Source organism: Anopheles marshallii, chromosome 2 (genome assembly GCF_943734725.1).
Source record: "Anopheles marshallii chromosome 2, idAnoMarsDA_429_01, whole genome shotgun sequence".
Taxonomy (NCBI): Eukaryota; Metazoa; Arthropoda; class Insecta; order Diptera; family Culicidae; genus Anopheles; species Anopheles marshallii.
Window position 1 is genome coordinate 24,521,678 of NC_071326.1, and position 19,785 is coordinate 24,541,462.

Sequence of the window (19,785 nt, forward strand, 5' to 3'; positions counted from 1 at the left end):
ACCTTTGCCGCGGAAAAGCACGATCGTACTGATCACCAGCGGGTACCACCGGAAAAGCGTGACACAGCAGTGGCAGACGCTATGCGTCGAGCTGCGTGTGCGCACACGGATTTGCATACGCGCGCGAGCGTGAACGGGACACCAAGCAGGGCCGGTCGCTACGCGGAAAAGGGAGCAAAGTAGTGAAAATGTTCATGGGTACGTCACGAGCATGTGTGGGCATTTCGTGCTAAAGCGAGACCGCACGTTGTTCGGTAAATGTGTTCGGAAGCCGTGCAGTGTCTGTAAGGATCCTCATGTCACATCGATCCTTGCTCACCCACACACAACCATATCGCTATGGGAACCACTTTAAAAGTAAGACAACAGCAGCTGCTACGAACCATGCAATCCCGCAAGGCAAGGAATTGTTTAAACACGCGTGCTTGGATGATTTCGTTTTCAGCGTCCCAGTGTCCCAACACTTTCAAGGAATTTGTTTGTTTTGCATCCTACTGTCATTGATGATGATCGTACATGGAAAACATTTTCCCCGATGGCTCGGGTATGCTCAATCGTCGTCTTGAAAGGATTGAACGTTTGGCTCCTCCCATCGGAAAATGGGACAAAGGCGAGTTTTCTCGCTCGCGCTTGAATTTTCTCGTGCGAAGAGTTTTTTTTTTCTCTGCAGAATGTGTATGCAGGATAAACTACTTTCAGGCGTTTTTGATTGCGTAGAGACTTGCACATTTAATTTTCCTCTAGAATATTAGAAGATAGTAGACAATTTTTGCGCTAGAAAGAATTTCTTTCTGTAGCAACATGATGTAATTTCCCTACTACATATTTCCGTATGAATAATATGATAAATGAAGTACTCCAACATCAAATTTTTAATATAAGGTTGAAGAAACATTGTTTTATTTACTTGTTATTTTAATTGTCTGAAATCGGGATGTGCGCGGACGCACTTCCCGGCTACCAAAAATTGCGCACACGAGTTATCCACATGAGGGATAATCGCAGGGGTCAACCCAGCCCAAGAGTGCAATGGCCAGGCCTCGCCCTGGGGGAACCGCCTTCGTGATCACGGTAACCCCTGTGCCAGGTAAGTATGCTTTCGGCCGGTCACACGCACCCACCCCATTGCCGACGGGTATGCTCCGTTTGCGATGGTTAACTTCTCTGTTCGCATCTCTCTCCCATCTATGCTTCGTACGCACGCCCGCAGCTTCCATGATGCTTCGGTGAGTGTAGGAAACAAAGCGAACATCAAGGGTAGATAATGTGAAAGAGCGCAAGAGACAAAACATGCAGGAAAACACAACATAGCCGAGGAATGCGTCCAATGTTTTCGGTAGAGAGAGGTGTTTTATGTTTTATGTTGTATGAAATTAAATACATTTTATGATGTTCATTTTGTTCGAAAGTTGTAGTTTTTGTTTTTGGAAAAACGACCTCCAAATCGTGAATGGAATGGTTACAAAAAATTGTATTCATTGGCAAACAATTGGCCGCATTTGTTGTGCGTGACGTTTCTGAGGAAAGCAATGACGTTATTGCATCAGCCGGTTGAGGGGAAAACGCACCCGTGTCGGACGGACGAACGCGCCCCTGACATGAAGCATACAACACAGTTAGGCACGGTTTACACAACGATGCATGTTGTGGTAACAAGTGGAACACTTGAATCGGCGGTTGTCGTAATGTGGTTAGAGAAATGTTTTTATGAAGTTTTAATTTAACACGATCACTCAAATTTGGGAGAAGCTCTATAGAAATCACCTTGTTGACACGGCCACTGGACACTGGACGTGTTAAGGAAGTCATTTAATTTGAGGGCGTTTGAAAAAATCGAAAAATACTTTTTCCATTTTTTCGAAGCTTCAGTTTCAGGAGCAGCTAGTTAACATTTCAAATCAATTTACTGAATTAAGTTATAATGGAAAGAGTTAATGCAATGCCATACGTTCATGTTCTATGAGGAAACGCGTTTTTTCCCTAAACAACGAGGTGCTATTCGGCATCTGCAATTTCTCGGAGTCCTATGAACAATTACATTGATTACAACTTGCCTTTAAATAGAAAAAACAACATTCGATGGCAAAAAAATTGGTCATGCCGAATGTCTTTTCTCGGATTGGTCAAATTCTTTAAAATTCGATTAGAATAAAAAAAAACAGCTAAATAGTTACCAGTTAAAAGTTAGTAAGTAAGTAATTTCTCCCCTTAATTAGCGCTTCAAACCCTCAAAAGAGCATCAACGTTATTGCTTTAGAATTTATGTAAAACAGTAAATCAAATCTGTCGTCGTGCCAACCGTACCACTTGGTGGTGGCCGTGTAATCCGTGCTTAACTTCACGGCAGTGCGAGCGCGTGTGCGTCAGCCATCGATGAATGGGGAGGGGAGACAAAATAGAAAACAGCCTACATCGCGACCGAACAGATCGTTGAAACATTTTCTGCCACTGTCGTTGACCGCCGCAAGAAAAACTTTCCACCCAAAATCGGCGTTCCGCTAAATTGTGTGCTCGCACTGCTGGGAAAACGGTGTACCAAACCCCATCAAAACGTGGCCAACAGATCGGTGTGATTAAATTAAATAGTTCGTTTAGCTGACCGATTTCCTTCACCGTTCGCAATCATGTCTCCGTACGGTTCCGTTTGCTGTGGTTGTTTTTCGTGTTAAAAAAGGTGGTGGCAAAAGGTTTTTCTTGCGGCATGGCACCAACAATGCAGATGCGTGGCGTACGCTCTGGGCAGCAACAGTGGTATTGGGTAAGTGAAAAATCACAAACAAACAGAAAATCCACCCTGCTCCATCTTCTCTGACCTTAACTGGGCGAAAAGGACACCTTTTTTGGCAACAAGGACGTGTTTAGGTTGCTGCAGGGGCACATCAACGGGGAGCAACAGCACCACCCGTTTTGCACCAATTCCCTCTTTGTCGCTGGTGCCAAGTTCAAGGCGCGTTCATAGTTCTTGTGTGTGCTGCTCACTGTGTTGTTGCATAAAAAATAGCTGCGAAGCAAAACATTGAACCAGACGCGGAAAAATGCAATAATAGCAAGGTCGTCCACGTCGGCAATGATGCGCGGAGTGAACACGGCGCTCGGGTGTGAGATGAACTAACCCACACCCGAGTTCATGTGTGGGGCACCTTCTGAATGGGGTGGTTTTTTTTTCCTTTTTTGTTTGCGAATGTTATGCGTCATTCGCAGCGGGTTCATTCGCGCGGTTTCGTGGTGCAGCACGCGCGCGTGTTCCACCGTTAACGGGTGTTGTTGTTTGAATTAAGCAGCTGTTTATTAGTCGATCGTCTCCGTGCACCACGCGGTAAGTTACCAACGGGATTAAAGGGAACTTTGAATTCGCAATAAGGTACTGCGATTAAACGTGCAAACGATACCTACTCGGATGAGATGAATTTTGCCAGTTGGCCATTTTTTTTTTGTTCGCAAACTATTCTCACACACCCAAAACAACACAACTCATCTCTCGCGCTGTCGACTTCTATTTCGTTGCCAATCATTGTCGATCTGTTCGAGGATCGTGTGGCTTCCTGTGGTGTGTGTTGGAATGCTGTGCTGTGTTTGAGGTGTAGTTTTTTTTTGTTTCATTTCGAGACCCAGCTTTATTGGCGAAGCCACGAATCGTTCGCGCACACACCACGAACCGCGCGGAAATAAATGATTGCGTATTGCCGTGGTGGGGCGTAGGCACGGATTTTGTTCGTGCCGTGTGCACGCGCACACGCTTTGTGTGTGCCCGTGTGTCCGTACGCCCGTAACGCGCGCACACACCAGCGCACAGGCAGCGTGTGTGAAGCGCGTGTGAGGTATAATGGGTCGGTGATATGGCGCGCTTTGTCTGCGGGAACTGTTCCCCGTTCCCTGGGTGTGATGCTGTGTGTGTTGTGCTGGTTTCGGTTCTGCACACTTATGCGAGTTTTGTGCTTCCTCTCACTTACTCTTTTATTTTTTCCACCCGCAGACTATGAAGCCTTCCGCTAGCAGACCGGATCGACTAACCGCACCAATATCCATCCGCTTCCGAAGAACGTCCGCATCAGTAGTGGCAACGCAGCGTACAGTGGCGGCCACAGCCGTACTAGCGCACGGGACGCGACATCCGGTCGCGCTGGACCAGAATCAACCGCGACGACATTACCTACCTCTGCTGGATCGGCATCGGCGGCGACATTTGCCGTTTCGTTTAGCAAAGTTAAAACTCTAGCCCTGGAGGGTCCTCCCCGGGAGATTAGCGTCAGGAAGCGACCTAGACGACTTCAAATTATAAGTGTGTGTTTGTGTAGTGTGTCGGGAGTGTTAGTATAGCGGCAAGCTTTAGCGAAGATATTACAGAATGCAGTGACTAGAGAAAGTGACATTACCCGTTTACAAAACAAAAAAAAACCCCGCCCCAAACCACCATTTCCCGCTAGGCCACCCAAAAGGACACGTGCATTGTTTTGTTTGGTGAGTTAGAAATCATGAAGATGAATTAATTTGCAAAAGTGTGCCAAGCTCAATCAATCACCAACGGCAACGGTTACACCAAAGCTACATAGGATCACGCGCGCAGCTAGTGTGCTCAGGCTAGTCAACATACACACACACCAGAGATTACACACACACACACACCAAGCGTGTGGTAGTAGCAGCAAACATCGAAAAGAAGAAGCAGAACGTGTGTCGCAAAAATTGTGCTTTCGCCAACCTTCAACCGCGTGCCCCGCGTTCGACCCCGATCGATCGTGTTTACCAAAACAAACCCAGAACGGAAAGTGGAACGGCTGGGATTGATAGCTGGCGGCGTGAACAGATTTGTCAAGGATTCCAAACGATGGAGCCACAACACGGCACGCCTGCTACGATGCCTAGCGTGTGGGTTTTCGGATACGGTTCCCTCTGCTGGTATCCGGGCTTTGAGTACACCGAATGCATTACCGGATACATACGTGGGTATGTGCGCCGGTTCTGGCAGGGCAATGTGACACACCGTGGGACGGTAGAGAAGGTAAGGGCATCCACAAACCGGCCGGCGAAAAACTGTAAGCTCCACCTGTCTGTGTCCGCATTCTTATTACAGCGCTGCTAGACCTAGCCCTTGAGACGTTTCCCAACCCTCAAAACCCACTTACACAGATGGGTGTGTGCGAGAGGAACAGCACACGATTCACTGTGTGTTTTTTTGTTAAATGCTCCCGTATGCTAATTTTGTTCGTGCGTCCCCACAGTGTGCGGCAACTTTGTGGCGAACGGGTGTGTGGGAACTATTTTTATCCGTGCGGCCGCCTGTCACAACACGAGCCGAAAAAATTGGCGAACCATATAACATCGCACCGAAACGGCCATCGATTTGTATGCGTTGGCGGGTGTGTGTTAGTACAGGTGGTAGACGAGATAGGCTGAAAAGGAAGGAATCGTCAAATCGCGTGTAAAATGTTTGTTCGTCGAAAACATACTTCCATCCGATTTGTCGCTTCTTGTTCAACGGGGCTGTAGATCTTAGCGAGCGGACAGCTGTAATCCGAAGCGGAACGAAACTTCGGCACAACTAGGGAATCCAGCTTCCTGACTCTTCTTGAGTTACTTGAGCAAGTTCGAACACTAACTGCTCAATTAACTCTACTTGCCATATGATTTTTAAGTTGTGCAGTATGGTGGTATAACAAAGTTTTTTTTTATAATACAATAAGAATGAAAGAATCGTGGTTCGCAATTCGTTCTTTTCCAAAAAGAACTGGGTAGTTCTAGTTTACCATAAAGTTCCGGAATGCACGGCCAGGAAATCTTTTGAATGTGCGGGTCGATGATATATTTTTAACGGCGCCGGTTTTCACACGACAAGACCGGTCCAAAGTCCCATCCGGACCGAACCTCCGTACGGACTATCCGGCTACGGGTAAATAAAGTCAAAGAAAGCCAGAAATGACAAACCTCCTCTTGAGGTTGTTGTGACCGATAAAGAAGAATAAAACTGTAGTAGGAATAGAAGGCATTATCATCACCTTTTTTTTGCTTTTATTCCTAAATTTGGTGTTATAAACACACACACACCAAAAACAATCCACAATTATCGCTTACCGCGTATCTGAGGAACTGCCTGTACAGTGCGGTAGTACTTCACCGCACGCGCTCAAACATCGTTAAAACAGAGGGATTATTCCACAGGCCAGTTCAGCAACAAACTGACCATCGCCCTATCGAAGTATGTGAGGAAGGTGTTTGTCACCATTTAGGGGCAAAGGGTTGGAAGTGTTTTGTATATATAGTAGCACACACAAAGAACAACAACAACAAAAATAGTAGAAGCGCATTTGGCACGTTAGGCAGCGTAATAAACACATCGTCAATATGGGTGTGTGAGAGAGGATTGATAAAACATTCCTATAAAACACTGCTTGCTGGGATGACGCGTTCGTCAGTTGTATTAATGTCGTTGCCTACTTTGATGGCGAATATTCGACGAACGCCAATAGGGACAGCAACAACAACATAAATAATACGAAACACCTGCATGTGTGTGCCGGCAGAAACGTGGACTGTTTAGCCGTTTTGTTGTTGGTTGTAGCTGATAGCAGAGTTTCACACGTGCGGAATATGGTCCGGATACCTGTTCAGTGGAATGTTAAGTATTACTTAACCAGAATTGATTCCTCTGTGTGTGTGTGGCTTTGGCATGACATAATCGCTTACAGCGATCTATGGATTGCATTGTTGTTAGAAGGCGTATTGTGTGACCGGTTATCAATAAGTTTACAAATGAAATTAATTAGCTGATAAGCATTTGTTTATTCATTGTTTTCCTTTTTTGGTTAGTTTGTTAGGATGGCACAAAACCTTCCAGGTAGAAAGCAGAGCTGTCCTCTAGCGAGAGTTGTAGGTAGAAAGCATCGCGATCCTTTGCTTCCTTTTGGTGAAATGTTAACCATCGCAAACGGAGCATACCCGTCGGCAATGGGGTGGGTGCGTGTGACCGGCCGAAAGCATACTTACCTGGCACAGGGGTTACCGTGATCACGAAGGCGGTTCCCCCAGGGCGAGGCCTGGCCATTGCACTCTTGGGCTGGGTTGACCTCTGCGATTATCCCTCATGTGGATAACTCGTGTGCGCAATTTTTGGTAGCCGGGAAGTGCGTCCGCGCACATCCCGATCTGATTAATTAGAACAAAAGTTAAAATATAAACTTTTCAACCCTTAGCAGTTGTTGCTGTTATGAAGGGCACAGAGGCTACAAAACGTTGGCGTTAGGAAGATGTTCCATTGTTGTCATGCGATATTAGATCCTACTGAGTCACCAAGTCATGACATCCTTCACATGTAAACTGTATTACTCACTGGCATCGGTCGCGTTCTGCTTCGGAACGCAACATGTGAATATTTACACGCAGATATCCACGCATCAGCAAGCATAATATTACGCGGTCATGTATCTAATGCACGGATTCCGTCTGCTCTTCTTTCTCTTCCCCATGTTTCACTGTACGCAGCCGGGTCGCGTGGCCACTTTAATCGAGGACAAAGAGGTAAGTAATGATATGGGCATTTGTAGCATTCAGTGCATTCAGCTCCCACACACACACACACACATGATAGACGATAGGCCTTTTAGATCGGAGCAGGTGCTAAATGTGAATGCGATTGAATTACGATCAACACAATAGGAAAGGGTGTTGCGAAACTAGATAAGGGTAGCATCATATCAAATGCATGTCTGAAGGGGCCGGGAAGCAAATACATTAGTATAATACAAATTAATTTCCTCATAGAGTGCATAGTGTGTCCAAAAACATCGAAAAGATACTGGACATTTGAGCGATGTAAACAAAGTAAGAGCAAGATGAACGACGAACGAAAAAAAGGAGAGAGAGCAGTTCTTTCTGAGTAAGCCCCATTGTGTGAGATTGGATGGGAGAGCAAGGGCGTGAGAGTGAGATGTTCTCTCTCCCGACGCGTCTTTACCCTCGCCGAAACCGGTAATCTCAACATAACTTTAGAATAGTCTGGCAATTTTGCACCCTGTCTAAGCCGGAAGGAAAAACCTCCCCCTCCAACTTCTGACTGCGTGACAAGAGGGACGCTCACGTCCTGACACTTTCTGTCATGGGCCCGGGGACTTTTCCCATGGCATGCTCCCCCCGGTGAGAGGGAAGCAACTGAAGAGTTATCGAGGTAACTCGTACGGAACCACGAGAGTTGAGCTAGAAAGAACCACACGCCGTTTCTCTGGAAACATGCGTGCATATATACTCACGGTAGCAACATCCATGTTCTAGCGATGCGTACCGCAGAGCTCTACAACAGTACCCACGCACACTTAAAATAGATTCAAACTGTGAATTTCTGTTTTCTTCCCAACAGGGCATTACATGGGGCTGTGCATTTAGGGTGACCGGCGGGCACGCATTGGACTATCTGCGGCAGCGCGAGTGCACGCTGGGCGGGTACGTGACGGAGTACATCAAGTTCTATCCCCGGCTGGCAAGCGAACAGTCCGGCATCAGCGGTGAAGCATTTCCGGCGCTCGTGTACATCGCAACGCCCAAGAACGAACACTGGATTGGCGAGGAACCGTTGCTGGTGACGGCACGCCAAATTGTCGAGTGCCGCGGTCCGAGCGGACACAATGTCGAGTACCTGGTGCGGTTGGCCATGTTCATGCGGGATGAATTGCCGGGCGCGTCCGATGAGCATTTGTTCGAGCTCGAGGGGCTCGTGCGCCGGTTCGTGGCGGAAGCGAACGTGAGCCTCGAGTTGCTGCTGATCGGAAGCGTTACACCTCATCGGATCCGGCGTGATACGCATGAGGAGGTGCGGCGCCACGTCACCTTCGAGTTTGCCTCCCGTGTTCCCGATACCAAGCTTCGCTGTTTGCACATTTAAGTGTCTCGGAGGAGAGAGAGAGAGAGAGCAGACCAATGATGCACACACTTATGAACGCCATTTAACATTTCGCTTTACATGATTATTTTTTTTTTTCGCTAAATATCCCTACGCACAAAAAAGAAGCACGATACGTGCGGATGTGCATGTTCCCTTCTAAAGATATGCTTAGCTTTAAGACTACTGAACGCTGCTATAGTTGACTATAAAATTGTTTTACGGTATAATGAAATTGTAGTCTTATTCATTTATTTAAGTGTAAACATCAGCATGAACAAAAGCACAATCGTGTGTTTTCCACTCAGTTGGTAAGGATTTCACTTGCCCGGCTTTCGATCAGCTGCTCCATGGACGTGATGGACGACATCCAGGTGTCTAGTGTGGAAGCCATACCGGCGACCTGCTTTCGATCCAACACACGTGGCTGCACCCAGGTCATGTTCACTACACCGGCCACCTCGTCTATCGCACCCTTTACTAGACCCTGTGCCAGTGCCTTCATGATCAGTATTTCCACCTCCTTGATCGGTAGCTTAGCCTCCTTCGCGATTTCATCGAACGTAATCGTGCGTTTGTTGGCCGGCCGCTTGAACGTCATTTCCATCAGACAGAGGAGCGATATTTTCTGCCGCAGCTTCACCTCCTGGGCGGCCAGATCGGCAATCGAGCTCCATTTCGGTTTCATCTGTTCGAACTTCACGATGTCACCGGAGTTGAATGCGCGCAACAGCTCCACTAACCATTCGTTTTCTGTACCGTTGAGCGATTCGAGAATCGGATGCGCTAGCTGGAACGGATGATACGAGGTTGAGTTGTGATAAAAAAGATAGATTATGCTTCAAAACCATCAACTTACCAGTTCGCCGATGTTGTAGATGCCCTCGCCAAGCAATGCGGCCAATCCTAGACAGAAAGCTTGTTGAGCCCACTGATCCCTCGGGTAGGTATCGATAGAACATCCCAAAAATTGAAGACCACATCGATAGTAATCACTGTGCTGTCCGACCAAACTGTACAGGACGAGAACAACAAAGAATTAGAATCGCTTCCAACCTTGATCACAAACATCGGTCCAATGAACAATCCACACGAAAGACATACCGGTAGTAGTTGGCTGCTAGCATATAGTATTTACCGTGCACCGGTGTTACATTGCCCGCTTCCTCGAGTATGTCCTTCAGATCTTCGATGATTTTTTTCGTCTCATCCAGCTGATTCAGGTGTTCGAGATGGATCTGGCCCTGTAGCACTTTGCACATCCAGACCGCTTGATCGCAGATTTTTACCTTGTCCTTTAGCTTCTCGAGAAACGCGATGGCTTCCTTCTTATCCGATAGATACGAAATAACGACGGTCAGAATTTCTACCAAACCGTACGGGTTAATTCTGAAAGAAATGGTAAAAGGATTGTGTTAATTCAACACAAAGAAGATCCGGAACAGGTTGGAACACGTACTTTGTTTCGAAGGAGGCGATGAAATTGTGATACAGGGCAAGCAACGCTTCCTCATTCTGTAGTGCAGAATGCTTGACGAAGGCGTCCAACTTTATCGTTAACTCATTCCAAAGCCTGACGAAGAAGAGAAGAACATTTTAGGGAAATACATCACTACAAAAAGGTACCATCCAAACAGCGTGCGGAAACTAAAGCGCAGGTTGTTTTGCATCTCTCCAACTAGGGGACTCGGTATGTTGCTTACTTCTCATTGTACAACTCTTCCAGCACCGTCCATTCGGCCGCTAGATCTTTGTCGGTGGTTTTCTTCTGGTCCGCCAGGTAGCTTGCAACGTTTGCGTTGGACATGTTTTTCAATTACGTTTACCGAACCAACTGTTTTAACAACAAAAATACGTGCAGTTGTTCTGTGCAACTTTTGCGTGGACTTTTTTATATTTTTTGATGTCATGCGATTTGACAGTTCGGAATGATTTGCAATAACTTTTCGACCCGGTGCCGCGCTTATGGCAGTAGGTTGAGTACTCTGGCCTTGCCTTTTGGCACGAAACATGCGAGTGAAGTATTCAACCCTTGGCTCTATGAGCTATGACAAGATTCGAGTTCGCCATAATCCAAGGTTTATATAGTTCGATTGCAAAATGAGCAATATTTGAATAAATCGTTATTTGATTGCTTATCAACCATCTTCGTACCAAAATTAAAATTATAACTCGGGTTTAACTATCGATGCTCATTATTTATTTATACATACAACACAAAATACATTGAAGTCTTAACGGTTAGGATTTTCAACATGAAAATGCAGTCATAGTTTTTTGCTCGCTTGAATTTCCCCTTTGAAAGAATTCATTCACCGTTGTTCTGTAGCATGATATGGCTTGGCTGACGGTATTACTTGTATCTTTGCATCAGCATGAGGAGCTGCTTGTAGACCACCTCCGGCGCATCGTTACCCCACAGGAAGTCCACGTGGTTAAAGTTATCGTTCGGTATCTTGAACATACCGATCGAGGTGCGGTGCAGCTGGTTGAACAGATTGGCCACATCCATCGGCCCGGCCAGCCAATCGTTGTTCGCGTAGAACAGTGCAATCGGTGTCGAAATGTTTTCCAGATTGTAGCCCGGTGGCGTTGCCCGCCCATAGCGTCGATGGTTTTCACTTTCACCGTAATCGAACAGCTGAAAGTTGCCCTCGTTGTGAATTTCCTGCGCGTAGTGTACGACCGTTTTTGTCGACGTGCCGGCAGGTGTGTGACCGAAGATGACCGGCATCAGGGTGGCATTATACTGCTCCTTGTCGAAACCACACAGGACGAACACAGTGTTCTCGCAGATGTACTTCTCCGCTTCGGTCAGTTCGCAGCCGTATTTCGCGAGATAGCGAATGATTTTGTTCTGCGGCATAAACTCGTTGCCGCCGAAGAATTTTAGAATCATCTGTGGGAGGGTGAGAAAAAGTACACGTTAGACGCACGGGAAATGTGTTGTTTCATTTTATAGCTTAAAGAAAAAATGTACCCCACAAAGCCACTAAAATGAGAATGTACAATGTTCATAACCTTCCCGCTAGTCCCAAGTGGGGCGAGGAAAGATCCGTGATAAGTTATTGAGATGAGTGAAAGCATTAATGGAACTTCATTTCCAATATTTTAACTATTTACAAAAGATATTTCATTTCATAGCAAACCTAAGCACATAAAACGTCGTTTAACGAAATATTTAATGTACAACTATAAATCAGAGCTGCAAAGCTTGCGTGCTCGCGCTTAATCAATGTAAAGAGAACGAGTGTACAACAAAACAATCAACCAAAGCGTGACCTACCCTGCAAGCAGGACAGTCCCGTGTGCGGAGAGATAAAACATAACGCACAATACCCGCCAGACAATAGGACGACGATGTGATGGGTAAATAGGACGACGACCGGATGGACATACGTTACAACCATACGCAACCCACATCCCAGACAGGAGACAGTAGAAAGAGTAGAAACACCGGACCACCGGAAGGGGAGAAGGAATCTTATAATGGATGTTCGCGTACATGCGTCCTGCGCATCCTGCGAAACACAAGAACTCACCAGCAATCGTAACGAGAGTCGTTTGAGAATGTCATTTGCGAGACCATCTACCCAATTGGGAACACGAAGGTTATCGAAATAGTTTAGCGGTATCTACTGATACGACCACCGGCAGATATATTGGGGTCGACGCGAAGGTACGCGTATGGACGAGCGGCACGAATAGTATGACACAAAATGAAATGAAAAACAAATACACGTACGAATGTAGATGAAAATTTAGTGGCATTGGGAATCGGTTCCGAAACGGCACCCGTGCGAAACGGAATCGCATACTTTCTTGGTCGTACTCCATCGTGGGTGGTCTGTGGTCAAGAAATTGACCTGACCCTTCTTACCTCGATATCGTGCGAAAACGGTGCCAGCAGACGGATGGGACTTTTCACGTGTCCCATAAAGGCAACCGGTGCCAGCGCAAAGACGGCCTCCAGCCGTTCATTGTACTCCGGGCGACTGGCTAACAGTGCGAAGATCATTGTCGTACCCATCGAATGTCCCACGTAGAGCAGATTCCTCGTCGTATCGTTGCGCTCTTGTGCTGTGTGGCGGGGGGAAAAAAACGGACCGATTGTTACAATTAACGCCATCACATCACTAGCGCCTCGTTACGCAAAACCTACCCCGAATGTTGTACAGATAATCAATCTCGGCCGGTATATCGTACATCGCCATTTCGTGCCAGCTAAAGTCCCAGAACGCCGTCTCATCGCTGCTGAAGCTGACGTGCTTGCGGGAGTAGGTATTGCCACGCGCGTTTCCCAACCATACGTCATAGCCGGCATCTGCTAGTATGAAGGCTAGCGCCTTTTCCGGCCCACTCAACAGCCAATCGGCCGAGCTGGACAGTAGACCGTGCTGGAGGAATACGGGTTGGCCCGTACCTTTGCCACCTTGCGCCGGACATCCGATGCGACCGCAAGGCAACCGATGCAATGTCAGGAGATAACCGTCGGCCGTTTTGAGCGTGTGTGATTCCGCCTGGTAGCCGTGACGAACCGCTATTTCTGGCTGCAAGTACAAGAGCAAGGGACGGCAACGTTAACCCCACATTCAGCACACATGGATTGATTTTATGGCCCGCATTGTTGTGTTGTGGTGCAGTGACCCATGGGAGTGAGGAAGTGAAGAAATGATGACGACTCATAATTATGATGAACTATTATGATTTTTTGAACTAATTTTAGTTAAACTATATAATTTACAATAAAATAAATATTAGACTTTTAATATTCTTTCTTATGGTCTTTCGCTCCACTATAATATCGTTTGATGTGTCTTTTATATAAGCTCCTTCAGACTACTTTTAAGGGTGCAAAACAAATCTAGCTGTGTTTTGGGGAAGAAGAAGTCCCATACACTTTCAAAGTTAGCGATAGAGGACTAATCATGGTCAGATAATATCACAAGTTCTTGTTACGACGGGACCTACCGAATCTGTTGAGATCCGAACCAACACCTTCTTGTTGTCGTAACGACCTAGCTAGGGGTTCACATGTCTGCCATTTATGGCACACTAGATTTATTTTAACTATGTGTAAGCTATGGATAGTTTTAAAGTACTTGTGATACGGCAGTTTGGTCCGGGCGAGATTTTGGACCTATCCTGTCCGGTGTGCGAAGACCGGCGCCACTACCAATACACCATCGGGACTCCCACAACCCTTCTGGTTGTTGATCTAACACGTCTGGTTTGGTAAGACTGAAAGGCGAACCATTAGACCATGCGAATTTGAAATGAGTCTCATCACTTTAGTCAAAAGCAATCGAAAGAATGTAATCACAAATGAAAAATATATAATTGGATGGATTTATATGTTGATCCTTTTATTTTTCATTAATATATTTATTGAAAATAAGGCTAAAAATATCAGTTTTATTTCAATAACATTTGAAAATGAATTATTCGTCAATCGAATAAAACCAATCCAACATTAATATTTCACGTGTGTCCATTAACTTTCAATCAGCTACACTTCCTTACTATCTAAATCAAAGTACCTAGTGGCCGGGTCCGTTTTAAAGGCCATAAATAATGGTACGGAGTCCTTCGGCTTCCCAAAAAAATTATAGAGCTCCACAGAAAAATTGCCGTTTGTCCTTGACTGTGCTGTGTAGCCAGCAAACTGCGCAAACCATCACCAGTCAAGAACAGCCTTAAAACCAGAAAGGACCGGGTGCATGCAAACGGCCAATTACTTTGCTACGCGACCCCTCCCAGACATGACATCCTCATGGCACGCCATTCTTCTTGCGAAGGCAACAACGGGGACGTTAAAATAAAAAGCACAATACGTCCTTCCATTAGCGCGCCAGAGCACGACCTGCGACGACGATTCCGGGGGGATGGGCGGTGTTGTTTTGCCGCCAGAAGTTCTTTGTATCAATGTTCAACGCCCAACGGTTTGGTGGCTTTCTTTGCGTACCAACACACTGCAGGATGTTCCGTAGACTGTACTTTTACTCCTTCCTGTCGGTGCTATTATCACTGGTGGGAAGGAGGTCGGGTGATTGGACTTCTTTAGGGAAGAATTTATGCATACATTAGCCGAAGGCAAGCCTTTCTGTCTTCCAAAAAACACTTCCACGCACAGTAACGGATCAAAAGTCCTTGAAGGTGCCGTAATGACCCAGGGCAGGGATAAGCAGCTGTACTCTCCTCGCAGAAGGGATGCCTCACAGTCGTCCACTTCACTAGAAACAATTTCAATATTTGAATGTCCTCGTTTTTATGTGTTTGAAAGCCCGACAACTTCTGCCCGGTACAGTGACTATGGGGCTGTAGTAGAGCCGTAATTTATCGGTCCAATTTCCGGACCATGATGATTGGCCTTGTTTCAGGCGGCCAAGCCCACCACGTACACTGTTAGCTGTTTTGGAACACGCAAATACCAAATTTTTGTTGCCAGAAGACAGTGACATGGGGAGAGGGAGTGGGCCAGGTCTTGCTCAGCCCTCGGGGTGCGAGTTAGCAAACAGCAGAACATGCTTCGTTATCCTTAAGGACGCATAGGCCAACACACGATCGATCGACTGATTAGGAGCGAGTTTTAAAATGTATCCTACAGCAAGGGAAACGTTCGTTTGGACCATATTTGCTAACGTCCACATAATGCATCGTCCGCTATTATCGTGCATCCGATTGTGTTGGTGTTGTGTGTCCCATACCGCGGACATCCTTCGTGCTGGGTCGCTTTTTAGTTGCAACAGACGACCGGTCGCTCTCTATTATGGCTGTTGTGTATTTGCTTCCATTGTGGCCCCTCTCTGCCGGTTGGTTTCAAATGTTCCCAATGCAATTTCCTTCCCCCTCCCGCCGCACGTCTCGAGAATCCATCGTTGCTCAGGAGAATGCATGCGCTGTTTATTTCCCTCCCCGGTGCTTCCGTGTTTGGAACTATTGGTGTCCGGCTGTAGTTCAGTTTTATGGTACCCTCCACCAATCCCATCTAGGTGGGTTTCGTTCGTTTGATATGGAATGGTTCATTTCCGGCTAAAATAACCTAACTTTCAGCTAGCGTTCCTAGCTGGTGCACCGGGGCTTTGGTGGGGGGGGGGGGGGTTTCTATGTCACAAAAGCCCGTCAGTGAACACACAACACAGCGCACCACAACCAGCGAATCCTTTCCAATTCCGTTGTGGATACTATTTTTATCGGTCGACAGTATGGAGCCCACCTTTCCCGATCGTGGGGGGGTAATTATGTCTGGTGGGTGGCACTATTTGTTGTTTAGCCATTGATGTCCATTAATTTTGTTCCTTGTGCTTGCCGTTGCCAGCCTTCCATTTCGGGGAACGGACCTGTCGGCAAGATGGTACACGAACGCTTCACGATACATTATTCAAACCTTCGAAATAAGGTTACGTTAAACAGTTGGCTGGTGAGGTGTGTACGGTGCTATCATACCCGACGCGACTATCATCGTTCAATCGCAGCTGTTTAATACGATATGCATCTTTCGCTTTCGATGAATGTACGGTGTGTGTGTGTTGGGAGGATCATTGAATATGGGCAACCGTCCGGTAGAATAGTTTTCATCGATCGTTTATCAAACCGTTTTCAGGGAAGCCCGCACCAGCCAGTAATGGTCAAATTTGCGCTTCAATTCTCGCCCCGCGCCGCATTCGTTCCCGCTTCCATCCGCTCGGTTCGGCGGTGCGAAGGTGTGATGATTATTAGAGCAATTAAATTAGCCTCATCGGAACGAGAACATTCGGTGCGGTGGGCCGCGTCGTGTGTGTGTTCGGTACCGGTGCAAAGCCGTGCACGGGCCCGCTTACACCCCCGAACGGGCCAAATTGGATTAAGATTTGCGGCAAAAGCTGCGTCCGGATTACGCGAGCTGGAGCCGGCAAAACGCTGGCCGGGTCCATCCCTTCCATTTTGCCTCAGCGCCATTTTTATGCTTCGCACTACGTACGGACAGAGAATCATGCAACCGTCATGCTCCCGGGGTGCTTTATTTTTGCTTCAGTTAATCTAATTTCTCCGAAGCTAACTGAATCACATGCTAGTGATTTAACGAATAAAAAAAAAACTACACTGATATACCATCATGAATCATGCTATTACAAATAGTGCTCCAACGGTGGAACGCGCATACTGATGCGGTTTGTTTTGCAGCACAGTTGTGCTGTTGGTTAACTATAAGCATGCGATAAGCTTTACTTGGGAGAGATTAGTTTACAAGCACAGTCGAGAATATGCTTGTTTTGCGTTCTTAATGACGCTGGTACATTAAATATGTGATGACGAATTAGTTTAAAATGTTTGTTTTGATCCTGTTCATGTTTTTTTTACTGTACCGTATTCGCTGCGAAGATCTAAAACTATTTTAAAAAGTTCTAACTGCTTCGCTCAACGAACAACGACCAACGCTTTAAATAATAGACTTATTTTCAGTGCGAGGAAATTATTATCATTATTTTCAGACACTTTATTTCTTCCAAATAGATCCAAATGCCAAAACAGAAACCGATGTTCCGATCATTTGATGGCAGACAGTGTCCATAAAGTGCTGCAGATGGCATTGGAGTGGAAAAGTGACTCGAGAGTTTCGAATAAGTACGGGCCGAATGGTGAAGAAATGCATCGACCAGATTAATATCGTTGTGCAAAAGTGTCATCCGTGGACAAGTAATCTAGAAGTAGCGTTGGACAGAACTGAGGAAAACAAATCTGTTCACTATCGTGCCAATTCCGGGTCGTAATGGTTAAACGAGGTCTGTTTGATGCAGAATGGTAACAACTCATGTTGTGCTTAATGAATCCATTGAGAAGAGTTATTCATATGAATCTTTAGCGAGGAGTCATCCAAATCAGGAATCGACTTTCAAAAGAGTATTTCTTCAGATTCAGATGGATTCTTCAGAACAGTTCATGAATATTGGATGATTCATAAACCTTTGAAATAGAGATTCAAATTCAATCATTCTTATACATGAATCGGAATCAGATTTACCTAACACTTACATCCATCGATTAAGCCCATGCGTGTGTATAATATCGCAGACAGGCAGTCCCTAATATACACTATTATAGCAGACCACTATTACCCGGGAAAACCCCGCTTATCTCGAATTTCCGCGTAAGTCAAATCCGGAAGTTTAATCGTGTATACTTCAAAGTTAGACAGTCGACTTCCTTCTCTGCACTTTATTTATTCAGCAAACTAGGCTACTTTTTCATGTAATACATTGAACTAAAAACTATAAACAAATGTTTTATATGACAAAGGAAGCTATTTTCGACCAATTTTACACCTTTTTGCTTAGATTTTGTGCTATAAAGTAACTCAGCTGTCAAAATTCCAACAACCGCGTATCTTCGAATCCTCGTATCTCGGGGACTGCCTGTACTTGTTCGAGTTTAGCACGTCTGTTTCGTCTTCCGCTTTTCGTCATCTAATACTTACCAAATCTACCTAATTATGGTGTTTTCTCTCTCCATTTTTCCAACCCCTTTTAGGTTAAACATGGTTATTACGTATTACGTTAATCTTTGTGTATACTCAAAGGAAAACGAATGAACATATACGAATGCGATATGAAATGTAACATATAGCGTGGCTGCCGTGTACTTTTATACCCTCCATCAAGAAGCTTAACTTTGCCGACTCCAACACCATGTTTTCGAAGATGAGCCAAGCGTAGTTAATAATGGTTAATTGGATGGTGCAATGGCAAGTGTATGATAACTTTTGGACAGATCTAGTCTCGTCCTTCTCGTACAATGTATTAATTGTTTAAAGATACACATTTTATCGAAGAGCATTCCAACACTTCGAATAAAAGCTGGCATTGGAACTTTAATGGCCAAACCTCATAAGGATGTCTTCCAATCACAGTACAAAAGCTCGCCAAGGACCCTTAAAAATTTAACTGAAAACATACATTTATGTCAAGCGTCACCTTTGGATAGATTCTGGTAGGGCCAGGAAAGACACGTTTAAAATGTAGAAAAAAAGGGAACATTATGGAAAGAGGTAATGTTATGTTAAAAATCTTGAAAATGCTTCATCTCTACTCACCGTGCTGAGATCGGTGTCCGGATTGTACGGTATGGCCGCCTCTTTCGGGCGCAACCAAACAAACGGATTCCAAAACGGAAGTGGTGCGCGGGTCCCGTGTGTCGTGGTGGTTGTTGTTGTGGTCGTCGTCGTGCCAGCTGAAAATGTGGTCGTAGTTGGCGGTGTTGTTGGTTGCCCCGCCGCTAGATCAATACTCCCAACCGGTATGAGTACGGGCGAAAGTGAATCTGGTGATGGTGGGAGCACGGGTGGTTCCGTACCCCGACCCTGCCGCTGATCGTACGCGTCTTCGAGGAAGTTTTGTGCCGTCGCTGCCGTCGTCATGAGCTGTGAGATGAAGTTGTCAAACAGGCCACCGTCGGCACTGGCCGGTCGGTGGCTGAGAAGCAGGAAGATGAGCATCAACGTGCCCGGTGGCCGGATTAATTTCCCACCAAAGGAAACCATGGTTGGAAAAAGGGGTTTCACTACGGAATTGTTAGAATTCCCCAGACGTTGCTTTGGTTCGCACGGTTTACCAAACCCGGGTGGTAACCTTTCTCTCGTTTCAAAGTTTCCGGTTGTATTCCAGGAAACGGCACGGCAAATCGTTTGATCTTGATTTTTGCAAAAAAAAAAGCACAGATAAACCACACAGCCACACACAGTAAAGCACAAAAGCGAATCTTCACTTGGTGCAAGTTGTCGGACTGAGTCACCCGCCAGCGGCTGTTGTCTCGGCCGGTGGATACCAATGCTTTTGTTGGCAACCGCGAAAAGTGTGTCAGTGAGTCGCGAGACGATGCGGATCGTTTTCGTTCCAACTTTTTCCACCCAAGCAGAAGCAACTCTTTCACGCGATAACACTTTG

General features: G+C 46.0%; 3 protein-coding genes and 2 non-coding genes across 5 annotated transcripts; 2 read left to right on the forward strand and 3 right to left on the reverse strand.

The window, feature by feature from the left end:
* Positions 1-929: 929 nt before the first annotated feature.
* LOC128710531 (U1 spliceosomal RNA) lies at positions 930-1,095 on the reverse strand. Its single transcript, XR_008409907.1, has one exon. It is a non-coding gene; the product is annotated as a U1 spliceosomal RNA (small nuclear RNA).
* Positions 1,096-4,825: 3,730 nt separating this feature from the next.
* Positions 4,826-8,869, forward strand: LOC128719546 (putative glutathione-specific gamma-glutamylcyclotransferase 2). The gene is made up of 3 exons (XM_053813173.1): positions 4,826-4,999; positions 7,477-7,512; positions 8,348-8,869. The coding sequence occupies exons 1-3, from the start codon at positions 4,826-4,828 to the stop codon at positions 8,867-8,869; spliced, it is 732 nt and encodes a 243-aa protein (XP_053669148.1).
* On the forward strand, positions 6,974-7,139 carry LOC128710532 (U1 spliceosomal RNA). The gene has a single exon (XR_008409908.1). It is a non-coding gene; the product is annotated as a U1 spliceosomal RNA (small nuclear RNA).
* A 301-nt stretch (positions 8,870-9,170) lies between the features above and the next one.
* Positions 9,171-10,673, reverse strand: LOC128719624 (26S proteasome non-ATPase regulatory subunit 13). The gene is made up of 5 exons (XM_053813252.1): positions 10,570-10,673; positions 10,326-10,439; positions 9,971-10,255; positions 9,726-9,879; positions 9,171-9,656 (listed from the first exon to the last, which is right to left on the reverse strand). The coding sequence occupies exons 1-5, from the start codon at positions 10,671-10,673 to the stop codon at positions 9,171-9,173; spliced, it is 1,143 nt and encodes a 380-aa protein (XP_053669227.1).
* Positions 10,674-11,219: 546 nt separating this feature from the next.
* LOC128709751 (lipase 3-like) lies at positions 11,220-19,382 on the reverse strand. Its single transcript, XM_053804769.1, has 4 exons — positions 18,936-19,382; positions 13,029-13,416; positions 12,747-12,946; positions 11,220-11,765 (listed from the first exon to the last, which is right to left on the reverse strand). Exons 1-4 carry the CDS (start codon positions 19,380-19,382, stop codon positions 11,220-11,222), a joined length of 1,581 nt encoding a protein of 526 aa, XP_053660744.1.
* Positions 19,383-19,785: the final 403 nt, after the last annotated feature.

Bases quoted from the DNA above. Each gene is read 5' to 3' on its own strand.
- LOC128719546 (XM_053813173.1), top strand. From the start codon at position 4,826: ATGGAGCCACAACACGGCACGCCTGCTACGATGCCTAGCGTGTGGGTT. The intron at 5,000-7,476 runs GTAAGGGCATCC...CACTGTACGCAG, and splicing joins ACCGTGGGACGGTAGAGAAG to CCGGGTCGCGTGGCCACTTT. The intron at 7,513-8,347 runs GTAAGTAATGAT...TCTTCCCAACAG, and splicing joins CTTTAATCGAGGACAAAGAG to GGCATTACATGGGGCTGTGC.
- LOC128719624 (XM_053813252.1), bottom strand. From the start codon at position 10,673: ATGTCCAACGCAAACGTTGCAAGCTACCTGGCGGACCAGAAGAAAACC. The intron at 10,440-10,569 runs GTAAGCAACATA...CTTCTTCGTCAG, and splicing joins GAAGAGTTGTACAATGAGAA to GCTTTGGAATGAGTTAACGA. The intron at 9,657-9,725 runs GTAAGTTGATGG...CATCCGTTCCAG, and splicing joins TCTACAACATCGGCGAACTG to CTAGCGCATCCGATTCTCGA.
- LOC128709751 (XM_053804769.1), bottom strand. From the start codon at position 19,382: ATGGTTTCCTTTGGTGGGAAATTAATCCGGCCACCGGGCACGTTGATG. The intron at 13,417-18,935 runs GTGAGTAGAGAT...TTGTACTTGCAG, and splicing joins CGGACACCGATCTCAGCACG to CCAGAAATAGCGGTTCGTCA. The intron at 12,947-13,028 runs GTAGGTTTTGCG...CCCGCCACACAG, and splicing joins TTATCTGTACAACATTCGGG to CACAAGAGCGCAACGATACG.